The sequence below is a fragment of the Lepidothrix coronata genome, unplaced genomic scaffold (genome assembly GCF_001604755.1).
Source record: "Lepidothrix coronata isolate B3197 unplaced genomic scaffold, Lepidothrix_coronata-1.0 Scaffold35, whole genome shotgun sequence".
Taxonomy (NCBI): domain Eukaryota; kingdom Metazoa; phylum Chordata; class Aves; order Passeriformes; family Pipridae; genus Lepidothrix; species Lepidothrix coronata.
The window spans coordinates 6,230,134-6,249,064 of record NW_016690215.1 but is presented as its reverse complement, the minus strand read 5'-3'; the positions used below and the strand labels follow the sequence as shown (position 1 = coordinate 6,249,064).

The following is an 18,931-nucleotide window of genomic DNA, read 5'->3' as shown; positions in this document are numbered from 1 at the left end:
ACCATTGCCAGGACAACTTGAACAGAGTTAACATGTAGAGCTGGGCAGGAAACATCTTGGGAAAATAGGGAGTAGAAAAAGCAAAGAGAAAGAGAAGCATATGCCAAAATAGCAGTAACTTGGTGTTGCAGGTACTGCTATTCCTCCCATTTCATAAGAAGAAATGTTTATTCTTCTATGGGTTCTTCTCTCAAAGGAGCTGTTCCACTTTGTGAAAATATTTGAGTACATTAATTGGATCAAGGACTTAAATCTAACTGTCTCAAGGTTAATGAAAGGCCTTATTCATTAGGCCATATTTAGTACCTCTGTATTCCTTTTGCTATTTTAACAAGGTGAAACAGCTTCAAGAGAATATATTGAGGGAACCAAACAATGTGCTCCAGAATAACCTCTAACTTCTGGTTCAGGGCATTCACTTGTTAGATCTAAGATCTTGGTTCAAGCCTCTGGTTTAAATAATGAAGAACAAAGGCCCTGCACTCAAGTTCCCCACATTCCAAAAAATAATGCTGACTCCAGAATATTTTTTATTTTGAGAGTATCTCTGGGTTTGACTGGCAATTCCATCCTGGAGTTGAAGAATCTTCACAATAAAAGTTAGTGGATGTTCCTTTGAAAAGTTTTGGTTTTGACAATTTTTCATCGTAAATGAAAAAAACCAACTTTGTAAAAGAAATTCCCAACCAGCTCTAATAACATAGGCTATTATTTCAGTTCAGAGTTAAAATAACATTACATGTTTCTTTGCAGTCAAGGCAATATATTGTTGAATAATATATAAAGCAAAACAAGATTCCATGTCTTATGTCATATGCAAGATAGAAAGATCCAGGTACGAAGGACAACAAAATATGTAAAAGGATTCAACAGTAGGAATAAATACCTTCTTTAGCCACATAAATCACAAGTACCACCTTTTTACATAAATGATCGGTTTCCTCAGCTAACTTCCACAAAATGGATGTAGGTGGAGCTACTGAAGGACAGGAAGCAGACTCTAGTGAATCAGAGCAGGTGACAAAGGTTCTGGAGTAAACATCTTCTATTACTGACACAGGTATATAACCTCAACACAAGCTGAAATACCAATTAGCCACCATCCCCCAACCCCCCACCCCCTCTCTATTTTAAGCACATAATACACAGGTTGTTCCTGTGAAAACACATTAAGTCAACAAACCACTGAAACAGTTCTTTGATAGCATGACTTTATCACACTTCCAGAGAGAAGTGTTTCAGAGAGTGGTATGAAGCATAGCTGAACCGTGCAAATGTACACAGTCCATTCCTCCCACCAATCCTTTGAAGCTCCATTGGTTTATTTTTATTCAGTGTGCTTTATCGTGATTGAACGAAGTAGAAGATTAAGAGTATTTTAGAGCCAAACAGCTCTCAGAGAAACAAAATTAAGGTATTTCCCTTGAAGTCCTGCAAAGCTATGCATATGCAGTCATTTTATTAGCATAATTACAGTTAAGTGTTTTATGTTATATAATGGAGCCATGTGATGCTTTTAATCTTTTAAAATCAATATACACCGTTAAGATGTTGCTTAGTCCATTTTCCCCATTCATTTCCTTCTGTGGTGCGTAAACAAAAAGGGCAGTGGTCCCCATTGTAGGGTGGAAATATTCATTAATACAGTCCTATCGTATATATGGAAACATGCACTTTGATATTTTTTCCATTTGTATGACAATTCATGCTTCTGGAACCCACAGATTGCTATCCATACTATATGCACACAAGCACTTTGTACTATCTTTAACTGAAGATTAATAATGGAAAAAAATTGTGAAAGACAAAAGTATATTAACTTTAATGCACTCATGTTATGGTGTGATGAAGTATTTCTTGCTGCTCAAAAGGGGACAGAAAACATGCCATGCTATGCCAGTATAGTCGGAGGAAGCAACTCAGCACACAGACAACTGCAAATCTTAAGAAAAGCGTGGGTTTTTTTTTCCTCCTGTTCAAAACCCCTTTTTTCCCTTCCATTCTCTACACATCTCTGTAAATAACAACTCACCAGGTATCAAAGGTGGTTTGTCTTTTTGAGTGGTTTGCCACCGTGCTGCTGTCTGCTGGTAACACAGAGGCTCTGTTTGACACGTTGTTTTCTATGTACGTACTCTCTGGACGCGGAGATGGAACTGAACAGAGAAATGGCAAACAATGTACACTGAGCTCTGCCAAAAATCCCAGCTTTCTGCTTCCTCTCTCCCTCTTACAGGATCAAGAGCATGAAGACACACTAGCACTTTAGGTACAATTGAAAAAAAAGCTGTCATTCTGTGATAGTTGCAAGGTAATATTAGTTGTAAAATGAGACCATCCTGAAAAAAATTACTTTGGATTTTAAGGTAACTAAGAATAAGAGATAATGGACTAAAAATTAAAGTGTCAAAATCAGATATTATTATCAGATATGTATTTTTCAAACAGACATACTGTGATTTTGAAAATACACTGTACATACCCAGCACATAAATTTATTAGAATTATGAGTACCACCAGAAACACCTGCACTTGATTAAAAATTAATCAGACACTACTTGCAGCATTAATGCAGCATCACATTACACTGTCTATCAAAACTGAATCTGTAAGTTTTTGTTCAAGCTGTAGTACTAAAGTACACGCTAATAACCTTTGTATTAAGTCACTACTTAAGAATTACATATATATGAATTTACTTTTTTCACAGTTACTTGTACATATTATTATCACTGATTTTGCATGTAATATCATCAAACTATTATTTAAATATAGTACCATTATCCCAAAGCAATAATTAAGTCCATCTAAAATATATTTGTTTGATAGATCTAGTTAAAGAGGAAAAAACCTCCAGTTTATAAAAAGGAATTAAATAATCCCCAGACCTAGAGTTTCCTTAGCACATGACTTATGGAAAGTCAGTCTTTTTTGGAACTTTTGTTTCACAATGTATAAAAAAGACGGATAATCCATGTCCAATTTTAGGAGTGTTATAAGGATTAATAAAAGCGATTCAGGATTGAGGATTCTTAAAGATTCTCTGATGCATGTGTGACAAAACCTTACACTCAAAAGCATTGCTCAAACCAGTATGAGCTTTAATATTGCTCACAGGTTTTAATATTGCAGTGGGACACTTGAAAGGATTGCCACAGATTTTAACATGTCTAAATCAGGTCATCAGCCAACTGGTCAAACCTGAGGAGGATCAGAGGGAGATTTGTGACTCTACTTAGGGTTATTAGGTGACTCATAATCGAATTTCAGCTGATTGGGCCTTCTTTAGGTTCAGGGGAGTCCCACAAGTCTCCTAACGCTTGCAGGACAGTAATTAGTTTCTTATTATCTTTTTTTAAACAATTACCCAGGTTTAGCCATGAAGCAGCTGCTCAGAAATTGCCATCTTTTGTGTGTCACAATAGAACAGTATCTATTTTTGTGAGTGTATATACAGACACACATTCATGCACGCATGTATGTATGTATACATATATAAATATGCACATACATAACCCTGTTTTAATATTTATTCTGAACTGGATTATGTAAATGTGCTTCTTCTTGTAGTTGTTCATGTTAATCCTCTGTATCCCTTTCTACTACTTCATTTATATTCCATACTAAAATTCTTGATTAAATTTGAAAGATCCACAATAAAATTACCTCTGTAAAAGCTGCCAACTCTTCTCGGAACAGGGTCATTATACAGAATTCTATTTTCCTTAGTAGATGCTCCATCTTCTGTGTGTGGATCATGATATGCTCCACCCTAAGCAAAAGAACAACAAACTATTTAAAATTAAAGACTATAAACTGATTTGCAGCTTTTAACTAACATACATAAGCAACAGAACTCCAAACTTGACCACAAAATTTTCCTTTCATGTTATTAATAACTGCCAGTATCAAATCACAGACTATGTAGTCAACAATTTGTTGGTTTTGCTTTTCCAAAATGACAAAAATGGCATTAACAGAATTTTGCCTCTAAGTTGCAATTTTAAAAACTTGAGCCTGATTCAAACCCTCAGATTTTTACTGTGAATGCAATACAGCTCTAATGTCTCTGGAAGAATCTTTTAAGGCAGGCCTTAAATTAATTTCTGATGTCACTCTGCTACTAGCAAATTTAAAAAGCAAACAGGAAATGCATATAATTTGTGATAATTGCAATACCAAAGCACTATCATCCCTTATCAGCTATTAAACAGCAGTACCTAGAGGTACCAACAGTCATAAAATCTACCATATGCAAAATACGAGGAAATCTCTGAACTAAGAAATCCATAGGCGAATAGTTTAGTCAGACAGGACAGCAAATGGAATATAATTACTTTTAATTAATTCTATTTTTCTGAATGCAGTACTTCCTGGAAGTACTTCAAACAAAAGTGCGTCCTTGGAAACATCCATATGCACATAATTTGCCACCCAATATGGTTTAACCCCTCTCTTAAATTAATCAGGTGCTGCAATTTCGTCCTGCAGTATGGACTGACCAGATAAAATTCAATGCCCTCTACAAGGTCCCACAGGGAACTATTAAAATCTCCATATGAATTGAAATCTAGAATGTCCAAGAAGGATAAAGATTAAAAATCAAAACCATAAAAAACCCCAACCAGAATTAAGAACTGGGATTTCAATTCACTGCATGAGTGATTTGCAAAATCTACTTTGCCTTTTGTCGATGATGATCTGGTCTCACTCTCACAGATTAAACAAACATTGAATACATGCCAAGACCAGAACTGAAGCTAAAAGAATGCTTCAAATCACAGTTGGATTCTTCTAAAATTTCACAGAGGCTGAGGCATTTGATTACTACTTGTATTAGGTACCTCTTCTTTGTCAGCAGTTAAATTTCAAATATGAGACAGTAATAGCAACCTGTACTTGATTTTCTTCTTAAACCCTTTTCATGCATATTTAATTTAAAAGTAAAAAGAACTCTTACAACAAAAGAGTTGAACTGAGACTTGAAAAGCCCTAAAACTAATACTGAATGCAAGTTTTTTGTTGATTTTGTTTTTAAAATAAGATTTAAAGCCTGACAAAGAATGTTTTTCTTTAAAAAGACTTGGTAGAGCTAAAGAGAAAATCAGTGAGAAATTAGAAACATGGAAGTGAGAAAAAAGGAAAACAATAAGCAATGTTTGAGAATATTTGTGTTACTAATGATTTTTTTAGATCACTAATCCTGAGGAGTGTGAAATTTTCTGATTCCTAATGTAGAATACAGAAGAGGGGTGGGGAAAAGTGAAGATAGGAAGGAGTCAAAGAATGACTTTGTGAAAATGCCTTTAAGAGGCATAGGAAGATTGACAATTTAAGTCTGATTTGTTACTGAAAGCAGTATAAACAAACAAAAAACAGCTTTGTGAATTTACAGAGTTGACATCCATTTCAGAAGTCGTTTTCCTTTCACACTTCTAATGGTTGAAATACATATTTAAAAGCATTAACTGAAGGCTTAAGTTTAAAAAATATTGACCATAAGAGATAAAGGCAAGGTCTTTACAAATAAATAGGCTTTCCAAAATTTCCAAAGCGAACGAAAATCAACAAAACCTTAAGCATTAAGATACACATCAATTTTTCTAATTAAAATAAAAATTTGTCAAACAATTTTCAAAAGACAAAGAATGATCTGATCATTCATTCGAAAAACAATCAGCCTCTAAATAACAGAAAGTAAAATCAAAATTACTTCAAATTACTAACTGCTGCATAATGCAGAAAAAGATCCTAATGGACTGAAGAATACAAGGTAGCATGAGCTTTTACAATCAAAAGCTGAAATGTTTATATTATTGCTCTTCGACAGTAATATCCTGAATAAGTAACATTTAATTTGACTGAAATGAGAAAGAAAAATAAGTACACAAAGAAAAAAATGGTTTTGAAATGGAGCTGCTGTAATTCCTTTTGGGTAGCCTTTTTTTTTTATTATTATTAATCCATTGCATTTCTCCTACTTTGATACTTTCTGATGTGTAAATACACATAATCCTGAATGGAGGACATGTGGTAAGTATGACAAAACATATTATGTCTTTTTTTCTCTTCTGGACTGAAGAGGCAACCACTACCTGAAAACTCTTTTTTATGGTACTTGTAGACCACTATTAAGCAAACTACACATATTTCTTAGATGAACAAGGTAGACAGAGTATTTTAGTTTCTCAGAGTAAACCATAACGTTTGGACCTTACATAATATTTGAAGCACTCTGACTTCCTTCAATTTGTCAACAAATCTGAACTAAATGTTCTCTCCATTGTCTTTAGTTTATCACACGTGCAGGTACAGAGAAACACTCTTTTTTATACTTGTCTCTGCACCGTTTTGTTACTATAGGAGTTTAAAGATTTGAGGACAAATGCAGTCATCTTTATACAGCTGATCTGTAACACATCAGATAATTCAGAAGTGTTGTAAAGGAATGTAAATCAACACCAGAACTAGCCCTTCATCTACTCCCTCATTAACGCTCACAGAAAAACACAATCAGGTATCTAGTGGAACTGTAAGGAGTCAATTACCAGTGGCCTCTACAACACAAAAATCTCTAGACTACCCCAGCTATTTATCATACTCATCTAAAGAAATATTGCAAGCTTTGATATTACTTTAGTAAATTATGGCATTTCATCAGTAATGTCCTGCTATAAGTAAATGAAACACTCATTTCAAAAATTGACATTGGCATTCATAACATAAATAGGTACAGGAAAAGCTAAATAAAAACACAAATGAGAGAGTTAATTAAGCAAAATGATACGATAAAAATTACATCAGACAATGTAACCAAAGTCTAAGAACTACTAATGAAATTTTAATTTCAGAGACATTTTTTTTCTGTTCTCGCATTTCGGTACTTTAGCATAATGGTATTCATAGTCCATTTTTTAAAAGCACCTTGAAATATTCTTCTGAAAAAACCCCAACATTCCTTGCCTTACAACAAGACGAATAAATAAATAACTGCAAACAAACAAAAAGAAGACTGAAAACAGGACACTCTCCACACATGAAGTAAAAAGAGAAAGATAAGCTTTCCCATAAGAGGCAATATTTTGGACTAACCCTATTAGAATCTTCCGTACAGTCTTCTCGTGATGAGCCAACAGATCTTGTGAGTGACTTATGCTGCACCTGTGGAGATAACAGTTGCAGGCTGTTTGCTCTGGCTGCCATCCCTTGCCCTATGCTTAAGCCACCCTCTGAGCCCTTTGACCTCACTCTGTCCCGGCTCACATACATAGAGTGTCTATGAGGGCGCTGCTGTGAAGAAAAAGGACTGGTATAACCTAGACCATAGGAAAAAGATTCATGTGGAGCAGATAGAGAGTGGGAATGGCTTCCATCCATGTGATCTGGCAGTTTTAACTCCTCCATTGTTTTGGAGTGTCTAGTTGATGGTCTTCGGGTGTCCAGGGTGCCCTCACTGCGGTTATTCCTCCCAGACGGACTGAGCAAAGTTCTGTTATCACCGTGTCGGGGAGCACTTGGACTGGTAGGAGAGTTCAAGTCCATACAGCTGGATGGAAAATACCTACTGGTGTTTGGTTCTGCAGCTTGGGCCCTGGCCTCAGAAAGGTTGCCCACGGATTTAGAGTCTGTCAGAACTCCATGGCTCTTTGACTTTGTTCGATAGGAAGGACTCTTAGAAGACTGTGGGATAGTGTCGATGTAGCTGTGGCGGCTGTGCTTGTCGCCGGGCTGCAGCGTCCCAGTTTTGCTTTGAGAGGTTTCCATAAATGAGTGCCGGTTCTGTTGAGATCTGGTGTTGGACTTCAGGTACTTTGTACCTGAACTGTCAGAACTTTTGGTGTCCACATTAAAATCAAATTCTGTTTTTCCCTTTGTGTCCTTTGGGCTGAGAAGGTGTGGTGGCATGTTATTATTGGCTATATCCTTGTTGCCAGATCCAGGTGTGTTGCTTGGTTTTTTTGCATGCATTGGACTAATTGCAGGTCCAGGAAGGTTTCCATTTAAAAAGCTTTCATTTGCTGGAAGACCCTCTTCTCTTGGCCCGCCAGCCCCTAGTGTCTGCATATCCTTGCTGTTTGATCTGTGGTGTGACTGCAAAGCAGAACTTTTGCTGGCTTGATTTCTATATTAAAATGCATAAAGAAGCATTAATATACCAGATTACATATTCATGTATTAATAACTTCAAAAAAGTACACTCATTTCAGTTGCCATTTAAACCCACAAAATTTAACTGCAGTAAGATCAAATACTGCCAACTGAGGCATCAGAAGCTCCACTAAAATCTGTAAGTGTTAGTATATTGTTGTTTCTGGTTATATTCTGATGGACTAACTCAGCTTTGGTTAATGGATTTTGCTGACAAAAAAAATGAAGATATCAGATCTAATAATAGAAATTCCAACATATATTTACACATTTATGCATATATGTAAGTACTATATGTGCACATCACTAGGGTAAGCACTACGTTATGAAAATTAGCTGTATATCCACCTAAAAAGAATCTAAAGTACACCTGGCATATCAAAGGAAGGTAGAACAATAAAGTATGTCATCACTGTCAAAAAATCCTGATACAATCAATGCTCCAGGCTATCTAATGTATTCCTGATTTGGAGGGGGAGGGAAGGGGAAAGGAGGGGGAAAGAAGTTATTCTGCTGGTAAAGACATAGAGATGGAGTGAGCCTGAGCTCACTCAGAGCACAGCAAACTCTGTGACACCAAACCCAAAACTTACCTAAGGAACCCCAACTTTTGTGGAACTTGGCACTATCCCAGTTCTTGGCACACTAACTCATCCCCAAAGCTACACCTGAAATGCTCTGACCCCAGACTGACTTGGTACAGAGCTACTTGGTGATGTTCTTAACCTCTGCTTTCCAGCTCTTCTGGTTTTGGGATTACAGGACTGAGATATGAGTTGATTCTGCAAACGCTCAGTCTGAATTAATTTGAGCAGGATTTATTATCTCAGATTTTCTGGTATTCTTCTGGACTTAAGCTGGCACTGCAAACTAGCCATGACTGAGTAGTGCTGCAGCTGGACTTGTTTGCCTTGACGGACCTGAGCAATTAACTTATTTCTGTAGCAAATCTACGATAATGTAATTCAGATATATTACTGAGGGTTGAAGTGAGAGCTCACTGTACCTTTGTTGATCCTTTTGATAATTATAATTGGATAAGGCTAGCCATTTTTATATCTAGGATTTTTGTGCCAACCACTTTCAGTGATCTAATTATGCATTCTATTACAGTTTCTAAGTGTTAGCAATTTTAATGCCAGTTTAAAATACTTTTTAGTTAGCAGGAAGTGTATTTTCTAAAACTTTAGAGATATAAGGAACCTAGTATTTTTAAATCATGCAGCTAGGCAAGCCTTTTAGACAACAAGTTTCCCACAGATCTAGGTTTTTCTTTCTCATGCCGCATGTCTAATGGTAAAACTTCTAAATATCTGCAAGGGCAGCTAAAACGTTTTGAAGTGTATCTCTGGAAAAATATAAATTATAAATGTCATCACCCCAAATCCTAAAATGAGGAGCAATTTTTTGAATTTCACAGAAACAGCTAAAGAAAAACATGGCCAGCAGGATTAAAAGCCACTAACATTCTGCATATTTCAGAGGGCGACCTTTAGGAAAGCTTTTGTCAAAGGAATACCATGAGGCTTTTTGTACGGAAGTATTTTAACCACCAGTAAACCTGGTTCACTGGGGTATTAAAACAGTGGCTTCTCTCAAGCTGTGTGGGTCGAACAAGGCAGCCACTGAGCAAACACGTCCAGCTTTGAGTTCAAATAGACTAGACTTGATCCATAACTGCAACTGCAGACAAAATTCTGTTCATCTCCCACTCGAAGCATGATCAATGCACACAACTTTCAGGACATTTAGCTGCTAAAAATCTGTGTGAATTTTGAACTTTTAAATCTTGGACAGATTTGTGCATATACAGCAATGCTAGCTTTCCAAGGAAAAGAGCATTCCTTTGGAATCTCGGGCATCTTCCAAACCACAAAATTCCTATTGTTCTCCAAGAAAAAGGCTAACATTTTTTTAAGGTTAGTAAGCCAACTTCTTTTTTTTTTTTTTTATGCAGAAATGGCTTCAGCACAGAAAGTTAGCAAAGATTTCAGCTTGAGTAGCTGCAGTACATTAAAACTCTGTCTCCTTCCTCTGTTGTGAGGCACACGGAACAGTATGTATGTCTCAATGCGTCTAAATGGTCAAACAACTACTTTTCTTGTAGATGATGTTGCATGTAAACATAACAACTCACTCATTGGCAGAGCACATGTCAGTGAGAACAGTGACAAGACTACATTTACCTGTTAGATAATGTGTTGCTGTCTGCATGGTAAGGTTTTCTCTTAGCTGACCGTGAAGGGGAACTTCCACAGCGATCCAAGAGTCTTTGGGTTTGAAACGAAGGATGGTTCAAACATTGTTCTGTCAAATATCTATCTGCTGGATCTAACTTCAGTAGGTTCTTTGAAAAACAAATCCCAAAGTTTAAATGTTAGTATTTGTATTTGCATCAGCAAAAAATGTAATAAAATATAGAACATTATTGGGATAATTTTTTACTCTCCAGAGTTTCTGGGATTAGATATAACTGCTAGAACAATTTGATGGTGCATTAAACTACATATGAAACAAAATAAACACTTACAAATCCTATATTCTACTTAAGAGATGAAAGATCTCAGCCTTGCTAATTATGAAATATATATTCTATACGCATGTAATTATATATATACACAGCTAATGACAGTTAAAATATGTTTAAAACACAAAAATATCTAAAATTTTTCTAATGTGTTTTATGTATATATCTATCCACTTTTAAAATATATGTATTTTAAACATATTTTTCAGGATATACCTTACTGTTGTTTTGAATTAAAAATATTAAATAGTAAAAAAATGCTACGATGAAACAGACTTTACAAACAAACAGAACAAGCATATGGGAACATTTTTATCCAAAACCAAACAGTATTTTAAACTTAGTATTTTTAAAAATATACAAATGTAAGAGTTCTGGCTTTAACTTCTGGGGTTCAGGTCCACCCATATTTCTAAAGAATTCTCTTAACTGTTTACAATGCATTCACAATGACATTTGCTTTACAACTCTGTTATCTCTGTTGTGATTCTAAACAAGGCACTTTTTGACATGTAGAAAATATTTAATCACAAAATTGGAAACAGTAGCTTGGGTATTTTGGTAGAGTTGGAAAGGTTCCTTGCAGGAACAGAGCAATACAAAACTTACCTTGGAATATTCAAACATGTACGACTGTCAGCAAGGTTAAAAGTTTGAATGGCTATTAAGTAAAAAGAATAGCTATTTTTTAAGGGTTGTATATGTTTAACAGAAAAGAACATGCATGTGCATACACACACACAATGCATGTCTGCAGTATTAATGCAGTATTCAGGCATTCACTTGATCACACACTGGTTTTCCCTTCACAGGATCCCTGCACTTCATGAAAAATGCTCAGAAAAAAAAAGGAAGTGACTACATTCCTATGCTGTTTGGTCACACAGTATGCATTATCTTCCTTTTTCAAGTTCACAAACTGTGTACTGAATGGTTAACTACTTCTTTTCCCTTTTTTTCTGGTGCTTATCACTACAGTGGCTCAAAACATGAGAAGGCCACGTGATTTCTACATTCCTCCTCAGAAAAGAGGATGTCCAGAGGTTTCCCTCCAGTGCCTGTACACTAACTTACACAGCCTGGACAACAAGCAAGGAGAACTGGGGTTCAAAGGGAATCCCAAGGCTGTGAACCACAGAGAAATAGTGGGACAGGGCTCATGGCTGAGGCACAATCAGTGATGGTTACAATTGGTTTCAGAAGGAAGGGGGTGGAGAGGGAGAAGAGTAACATTCCATATTGTGATGTTATGGTAGGAGTTTGCTACCAACCACACATTGAAGAGCATGAAGAAGATGAAGAGGACAACTCTGTACAAAAAGAAGCAAAAGTTCATAGGTTGGACTTGATGATCTCAGAGGTCTTTTCCAATCTAATTGATTCTGTGATTCTGTGAAAAGTCTCCTGATCACAGGTCCTCATCCACATGGCAGACTTCAGCTATCCAGACATCCAGACTGTGTACATGTTCCAGGAGGTTTCTAGACTATGTTGGTGGCAATTTCCTAGTGCAGCTGCTGGAGAGGCAAATTAGGCAAGGACAGGACTTCAGTCTACTTGAGCTGCTGTTCACCAGCAGTAAAGTACTGGTGACAAATCTGATCAGAAAAGACACTCCGAGCTGTAGCAAGCACGAGATGATTACAGTTAGGAATGAAATGGCCGGTAGGAAGATAAATATCAGAGATAGGACCCAGGACTTCAGGGGAGTAAATTTCAGCTTCTATAAGGAATTACTGGGCGGAATCTCCTGAAGAACTGCCATCAGTGGAAAGGTGTCCAGGAGAGCCACTTGATTTTTACATAAAATTTATTGAGTGTTCAGGAAAAGCATCTTATTGTACCAATGACCACAAAATTTTTTATGGGTTCAGACTGGCTAAACAGGGAGTTTCTTAATGAACAAAAATGCAAAATGGGAGAATAGAGTCAAGGACAGGATACAACGGAGGCTTTAAAAGCAGTGTGTTGGAACAAAGGTTAGGCCACCTCAGAAAGTCAAAGTCCAGCTGGAGCTAAAGCAAGTGAAGAACATCAAGGGTAAAAAGAAGGGGTTCTACAAGTACTCTAGTAGCAAACAAAAGCTCAGAGAAAATTCATGTCTGGTGCTGAATGGGAGAGACAAGTGAATGACAGATGACAAGGAAAAGACTGAAACATCTTTTTTCACCAAGTCATCACATGTGAAGGAGAGCAGAGGACCAGAGCAACAAAGCAAGGAAGTCAAATAGATGCCTCTTCATTAATCTAGTCCAGAAATGCTCTCTAAATAAATATATTAATAATTCACTCCTTTAGCTGGCATAAGTTGAAGCGTGGGTTATTCAGTAATCTAGTAATCAGACCTGAGGTCCCTGGGAATGCAGATAATGAGGAACACAAGTGTGGACATGTGTCAGAGTGTCCATTTTTTGCAGAAGAGACAGGCATACAACAAAGTCTCTGCAGCATTTATAGCATGCAACTTAACCACAAGTCTCCTCTGTTCTCTTCTTGTAGTCTGCTCATTGTTTAACAAGGTTCCAACTCCTGAATTAAGTAATGTAGGTCAAACACAAAATATCTCTTCTGCAGAATTCCTGACCTTTCTCACCTCATAGGGAGAAACACGGATAGAAAAGATGGAAAGAATGAAATTATTTGGAAAACTGTGTTTCCCTAAAATTCAAGTGCTTCTTTTCACAACTTTGCGGCTTTTAAATCAAATCAAAAGAACCTAAATGACACCCAGATATAACACAAAAATTAGGATAAAAATAAAATAATGAATCTTGAAATTGGTGGTTTGCAATATATGCTACCAGAGCTTGAGCTACAGCTAACTATGATGCCAGAAAAAACAATTTCTGTGAATTAGAAAATAGAGGAGAAAGTATAATTCTAAAATGAGCAGCTATATGCACTGAGGTATTTAATTTTGCAGACTCCATGAAACCAAGGTAAAAGCTATGCTGACTCTCTTCATAAGGTAAGGAGATTAAATGTAAGTGATTTGAACTGGTTGTGTGGATGAAAAGAGTAGAGCAAATTTGAGGATTTCTGCTGGCTACAACAATACTGCTAAAAGCAAGTAAACACCCAAGTATATCCCAAAGCTGGTGATCTCTGTTTTACAAGACAACTGGTGCAGTTGGTCTTGGGACCATAAAATTCATTTAGAGTTGATTAGTCATATCCACACTTCATATTTGTCCCATATTGCCTTTAACTCTTAAGTGGTTTTGTGATTCTAAACCAAATTTTTGACACTATGACTTTTTTTTTTTTTTCCAGCTGACTGGGAAGAAATAATGTGAGGGTTGTACTGTAGCTGATCATGGTAATGTTTTTATAGTACAGTAGTAAAGACAACAATACATGTTTCATACCCAGGAATACAGCACAAATGCATAGCACAGTGCTTTACAGTGCTTGGCCATTTTGAGGGGAGCTAGCTTCTCCTAATTCCCTAAAAGAAGGTATCTCAGGACTGTATCCTAGTTGGGCCATGCTGACTTATTCCAAATCAGGGCTGAAGAGTAACCTAACATACACACTTGTGTAGAGGTGAGTGACAGGAAGCAGATTAACAGTTTGGGTAAAAACCCAAAACTGGGTTTGTGTCAACTTTGACAACTGTCGACATCCACATGCTTACCCAACAGCAAATGAACAACTCAGGTTAGCCTAATACTCTGTGTATTTATCTACATAAATGGTGGGTTGAGACCTTCTGCTCCAGTATTACTAAGGCAGCTGGTGCATCTGAATGTATGTTGGTATGAATGCATAGTGCTACAAAGGATAGTGATGCTTTTGTCTGGACTATGTATGGTTTATCAAATCAGTCAAATTTGAACAGAACCTCCCAGCATTTGCAAGGAATATTTTCCTCATTCCTGGAAAATACCAAGCCTTACTACAAACAATTGTGATATCAAAATATCGCAAAAGGAAGTTCACAGGTACTTTTAAGATGTATTATATTAGGAAACAAAGGTCAAAAGCCACTTACATCTTTTCCTACATATTACAGACAGAAAATAAAAGACATTTCCCTACCTTCATAAGGTCAAGCAATACACCACTTAAAATTCCCAAGTATCTTCTCTCTAAAGACTGTGGATGATTGACTGCTGGAAACTGTAAAAAATACAGGGTAAATATACTTATAATATAAACAAGATATACATAAATACAATGTTTCAAAAATTAAAAACTACACAGTGAAATCAAAGCATGTAATTAATGGGAAACATAAGCACTGAAAACGTTAGTGGTTTATGAAACATCATAAAATGCTATAATGAAACAAGTAACTGTTGATATGATAAGCATCTAGTCAACCAAAGAAAGTATTCTTGATTATTTGGGCAGCCAAGAAACCTCCTCAAGTGAGAAGTAATCAACTTAAGATTTTTTGTGGCATTATGATTGACAAGAGGTAGGAGGTTTAAAGTAGATTCAGAACTAACATAAGTAACCTATATTTAAAAGGAAAAAAAAAATTAAAAATAGCTTTGAAAGAATTCGAGAGTGCAAATTATTAGGTAAATACCAAAGATTAACAAACAATTCCAAAATGTTTTTAGTGAAAAATGCTGAAACCCCAAAGGTTTAAGGTTCAGGATTACTGCTGTGGTCACACTGCAGTGAGATCTGGGAAGACCATGAGAAGTGCACACTACAGGGGGCACCCATTATTTGTACTAGCATTACTTTTCATAAATTACCTTATGTGAACTTCAAAGGAAACTGAAAGAACATTAGTTTGAATGTGTTTGTTCCTAAATAGTCTCTGTATTTTTCTTTTTACTTCACTTTATTTTTAAGAGGTTTATGAATAATTGAGAATCTTTTTAAGTCCAAGTCCGCTATGTTGATCTTACATAGTAACTTAGGTAAACTAAGGCTTCCATGTGTCTTCCAATTTTTACATGAATCAAATGGCAAAATGTTCTTGTCTTCATGTAGAATGACAATCATAAAGATTTTATATCCAGAATGATCAGGGAAACATGAAAATATGTTGAAGTCATGCAAAGCAATAGTCACTATTCACTGGAATTGTTCAGATTATTCATATAATTTATTTATAGAATAATATTTACAGCCCTACATTGCCACTCACATTTTCCATAGAGGCATGAGCCTATTGGTACTTTCTGATCCCATATTATTTTATTTCCTTGGGCCTTCAACATACCATGGGTGTTTTCCTCCTCAAAAGAATTGGAGAGATATCACTAAATACTCTCTAAACCTCAGGAGAAAGAAAAAACGTGGTTTTGGTGTGTGTATACGTATATATATATATGTATATATGAAGGATATGGGCAGAAAGAAAGGACAGAAAGTCAACAAATGTGCATCTGTATACATATGCATGTGGTGCTGGAGTGTTTGTATTAGACTTGTTTTTAATTTTGTGTTACAATATGCTAGTACTCACAGTTACAGGAATGTAGAAATTCACTAAGTCTAAGTATATGGATAAAAAAATCCACATCATGGGCTAGTTTCTATCTTGTGAATACCAAGCACCAGATCCAGCTTGTAAATAGTAATTGGCTTGATCACAGCATGCCTTCTATCTGCTATGCAACAGAAAATCTTTCACTACTTAAAGTTATGCTACATTCAGAAAAAATGTACTTTTAAGTTTGTCTTATAATATGGGACAATTTTCCCCCAGAATTAACTAATGACTATCATATTCCGAACCAATATTTTTGTAGTATTTTTGAAGTTTACGCCATTATTCAGACTTTACTTCAGTATTCAAAAACTATTCTCTACGAGAGGCCATGTCACTGTCGTCATCACTTGCAGCCTGACTTCACAAATGGGGCTAAGAAGGCAGCAACATGTCTGAGGCCAAGTAATAAACCATTGATCTGGGATGAGAACAGACTCTCAACCTTGTGCTAATCACATTAGGTACATGCTGTCTTCTTGAATTTCTGTACTTAAAAGCTACAAAACAAAGATATTTCATTCTCATCCTAAAACACTACAGAGTAAGTATTCGAATAAGATTATATTGCACAGCTGTAAAATAACATAGAAGAGGCAGTAATTTATTTTGCTTACAATTTTTAAAGTACTGTTTTCCTGATAAGGGGTTATAATTTTTTTAAACAGAAAATCCCATCCAGTCCACTGTTCTAAAAAGGATGAAATATAAATAGGACCTTACAAGAAATGCTTGTCTGATCATTTTTTTAAAATCCTCTTCTGATGGTCTACAAACTTCAACAAAAACTCTTCAGAATTAGTTATCCTAGTACCTAAAATAATTACCTTAACACCTTAAGCCAACTATCTCTTATCATCAGCAGCTAAACCAAATTTATGGCAACTTCTAACATGTTTTAACACAACTGGATCCCCACTCGTTCCCTTTCACATTCTCACATTTTCTCTATTTCAGAGTAAAATTCAAATCTTGAGTCTTTAGCACAGATCAGGTCTCCTAAAACCTTTGTATGTCTCTTTATATGATTTACACTAACAATTTCAGAACATTTATCAAGATCATAAACTCACCTTTCCAAGCAACTTTTATTAACAAAAAATGACAACCGAAACTGGATACAAGGAAACACGAGTCACTGACCCAGTATTGGTAAAAATAACAGAGCTATTACTTATTTATTGATTCTGGTATTTTTCCATATTACACATCCCAACTTGAGTAGATTCTTCATATTAGTGAGCCTCTATCATTACATTATATGGGCAAATCCCTGAAAGGAACAATGCTGTCAGTAGGAAGAGCTTTTTTTACTTATGTGGCCTACATCAACTCCCCAGGAATATAAGTCAAAAGGCAGAAAGCTCTTCTGCACAATAGTAGCATCTATAGCTCAGATTTTTCTAACAGAGTAGCCTGAAGACAGCAGTCATGAGTTTTCCACAATCTGACCTGACAGAGCTTTGCCACTAAACTTTACTATGTAAACCTGTCAGGGCAATGCTAAACTGGATATAAGAGGTAAATTTCATGACAAAAATGTCAAAGAAATGAGAGAAAATCTTTAATCAATCTTTATTTTATAAATTTATAAAACTCAATACTGGTGTAATCAGAATTTTATTTTGACTTATGAATGCCTTACAATCTATACATCTCATACTTACACAGAAATAGAGGCAATAGATAATGAACAGTGTAAATGAAAAGAACCTTCACAGCAACAACAACAATACTGTAAACATTGCTCAAGTAACTAAAAAAAGTAAGGAAAAAGAACAAAGCTTTCCCTTACCCTCAAGCCATGGAAGCGTGGGTTGCTATAGAAGAGCTTCATCTGCTCAGCTGGCAGCGGGCCCAGCACCTTCTGAATGGTAAAGAGCTGGTCAATCTCACTCTCACCAGGAAACAAGGGCTGCCCATCACTCAGCTCTCCCAGGATACAGCCTACAGACCACATATCCACAGCCTTTCCATAAGGGGCTCTGTAAAGTGAATGTACAATGTTTTTCACCCACTGACTTTGTATTCTTACTGAGCTGTTTCAATTTATTGGCCATATTTTCCATGGCCCACTTCCTTAAAAAAACAGAAAAACAAAGTCTGATATTAAAGAGACTACCTCAAATACCAAGCCCTCTGTTTCTGCCCTGGATTTCCTGATGTCTCTATCACTGCTTGAAAAGGCAGGAGAGGAATTTTCAAGTGCCCCCCGGGATCTAGTTCTTTGTGAAAAATCTTACATACAAGAATAATCTTTTTGATTGCAAAGCAGTTACCACTCCCAGCTAAACTACTACTAACCTCCCTTCTCTCCAGGGCCAATTCCTGTGCTCTGTTCCTGTATTACATTTATTTTTCCATTGTGCTTACTAGATGGGTAGGCATACTGGGTCTGGCCACTGGAAGAACAGAAATGATAAGAAATATCTGTTCCACCATTCATACAATGAAATTTTAATTAGAAAGAAAATGGAATTCTTCTGAAAACTATTGCTTAAAAAACACAAGCGAGGAAGCAATGACAGCATAAAGTAAATAATTCCTGTTTTGGAGCAAAGCCATGGGTGGGGTATGGGGAAAGCTTCTCTTCTGTACACCCGAGTGTTATTGAATTGTAAAAAAAATTTTTAAACATCCAAATTATTCCAAGAATCTCTTTTGGATGTTTTGAATAGAATGACTGGAGAATTCTTTTCACGTCAAAGAAAAAGCTATAAAAATAATAAAGACTGGAACAAAGATTGAACTGAAAACATATTTCACTGAGTCTCTTCTTTTTGAAACTTGTAATCCAATAA

General features: G+C 36.1%; 1 protein-coding gene across 2 annotated transcripts in view; it reads right to left on the bottom strand.

Moving 5' to 3' along the window:
- Positions 1-18,931, bottom strand: part of CDKL5 (cyclin dependent kinase like 5) — a 131,861-nt gene that overhangs the window by 19,261 nt on the left and 93,669 nt on the right. For both annotated transcript variants that reach the window (XM_017812288.1, XM_017812289.1), the window contains exons 9-14: positions 17,926-18,115; positions 14,717-14,797; positions 10,335-10,495; positions 7,093-8,122; positions 3,667-3,772; positions 2,033-2,156 (exon numbers count right to left, since the gene is read on the bottom strand). In XM_017812288.1, the coding sequence (XP_017667777.1) occupies positions 2,033-2,156; positions 3,667-3,772; positions 7,093-8,122; positions 10,335-10,495; positions 14,717-14,797; positions 17,926-18,115 (1,692 nt within the window). The remainder of the gene's footprint in view (positions 1-2,032; positions 2,157-3,666; positions 3,773-7,092; positions 8,123-10,334; positions 10,496-14,716; positions 14,798-17,925; positions 18,116-18,931) is intronic.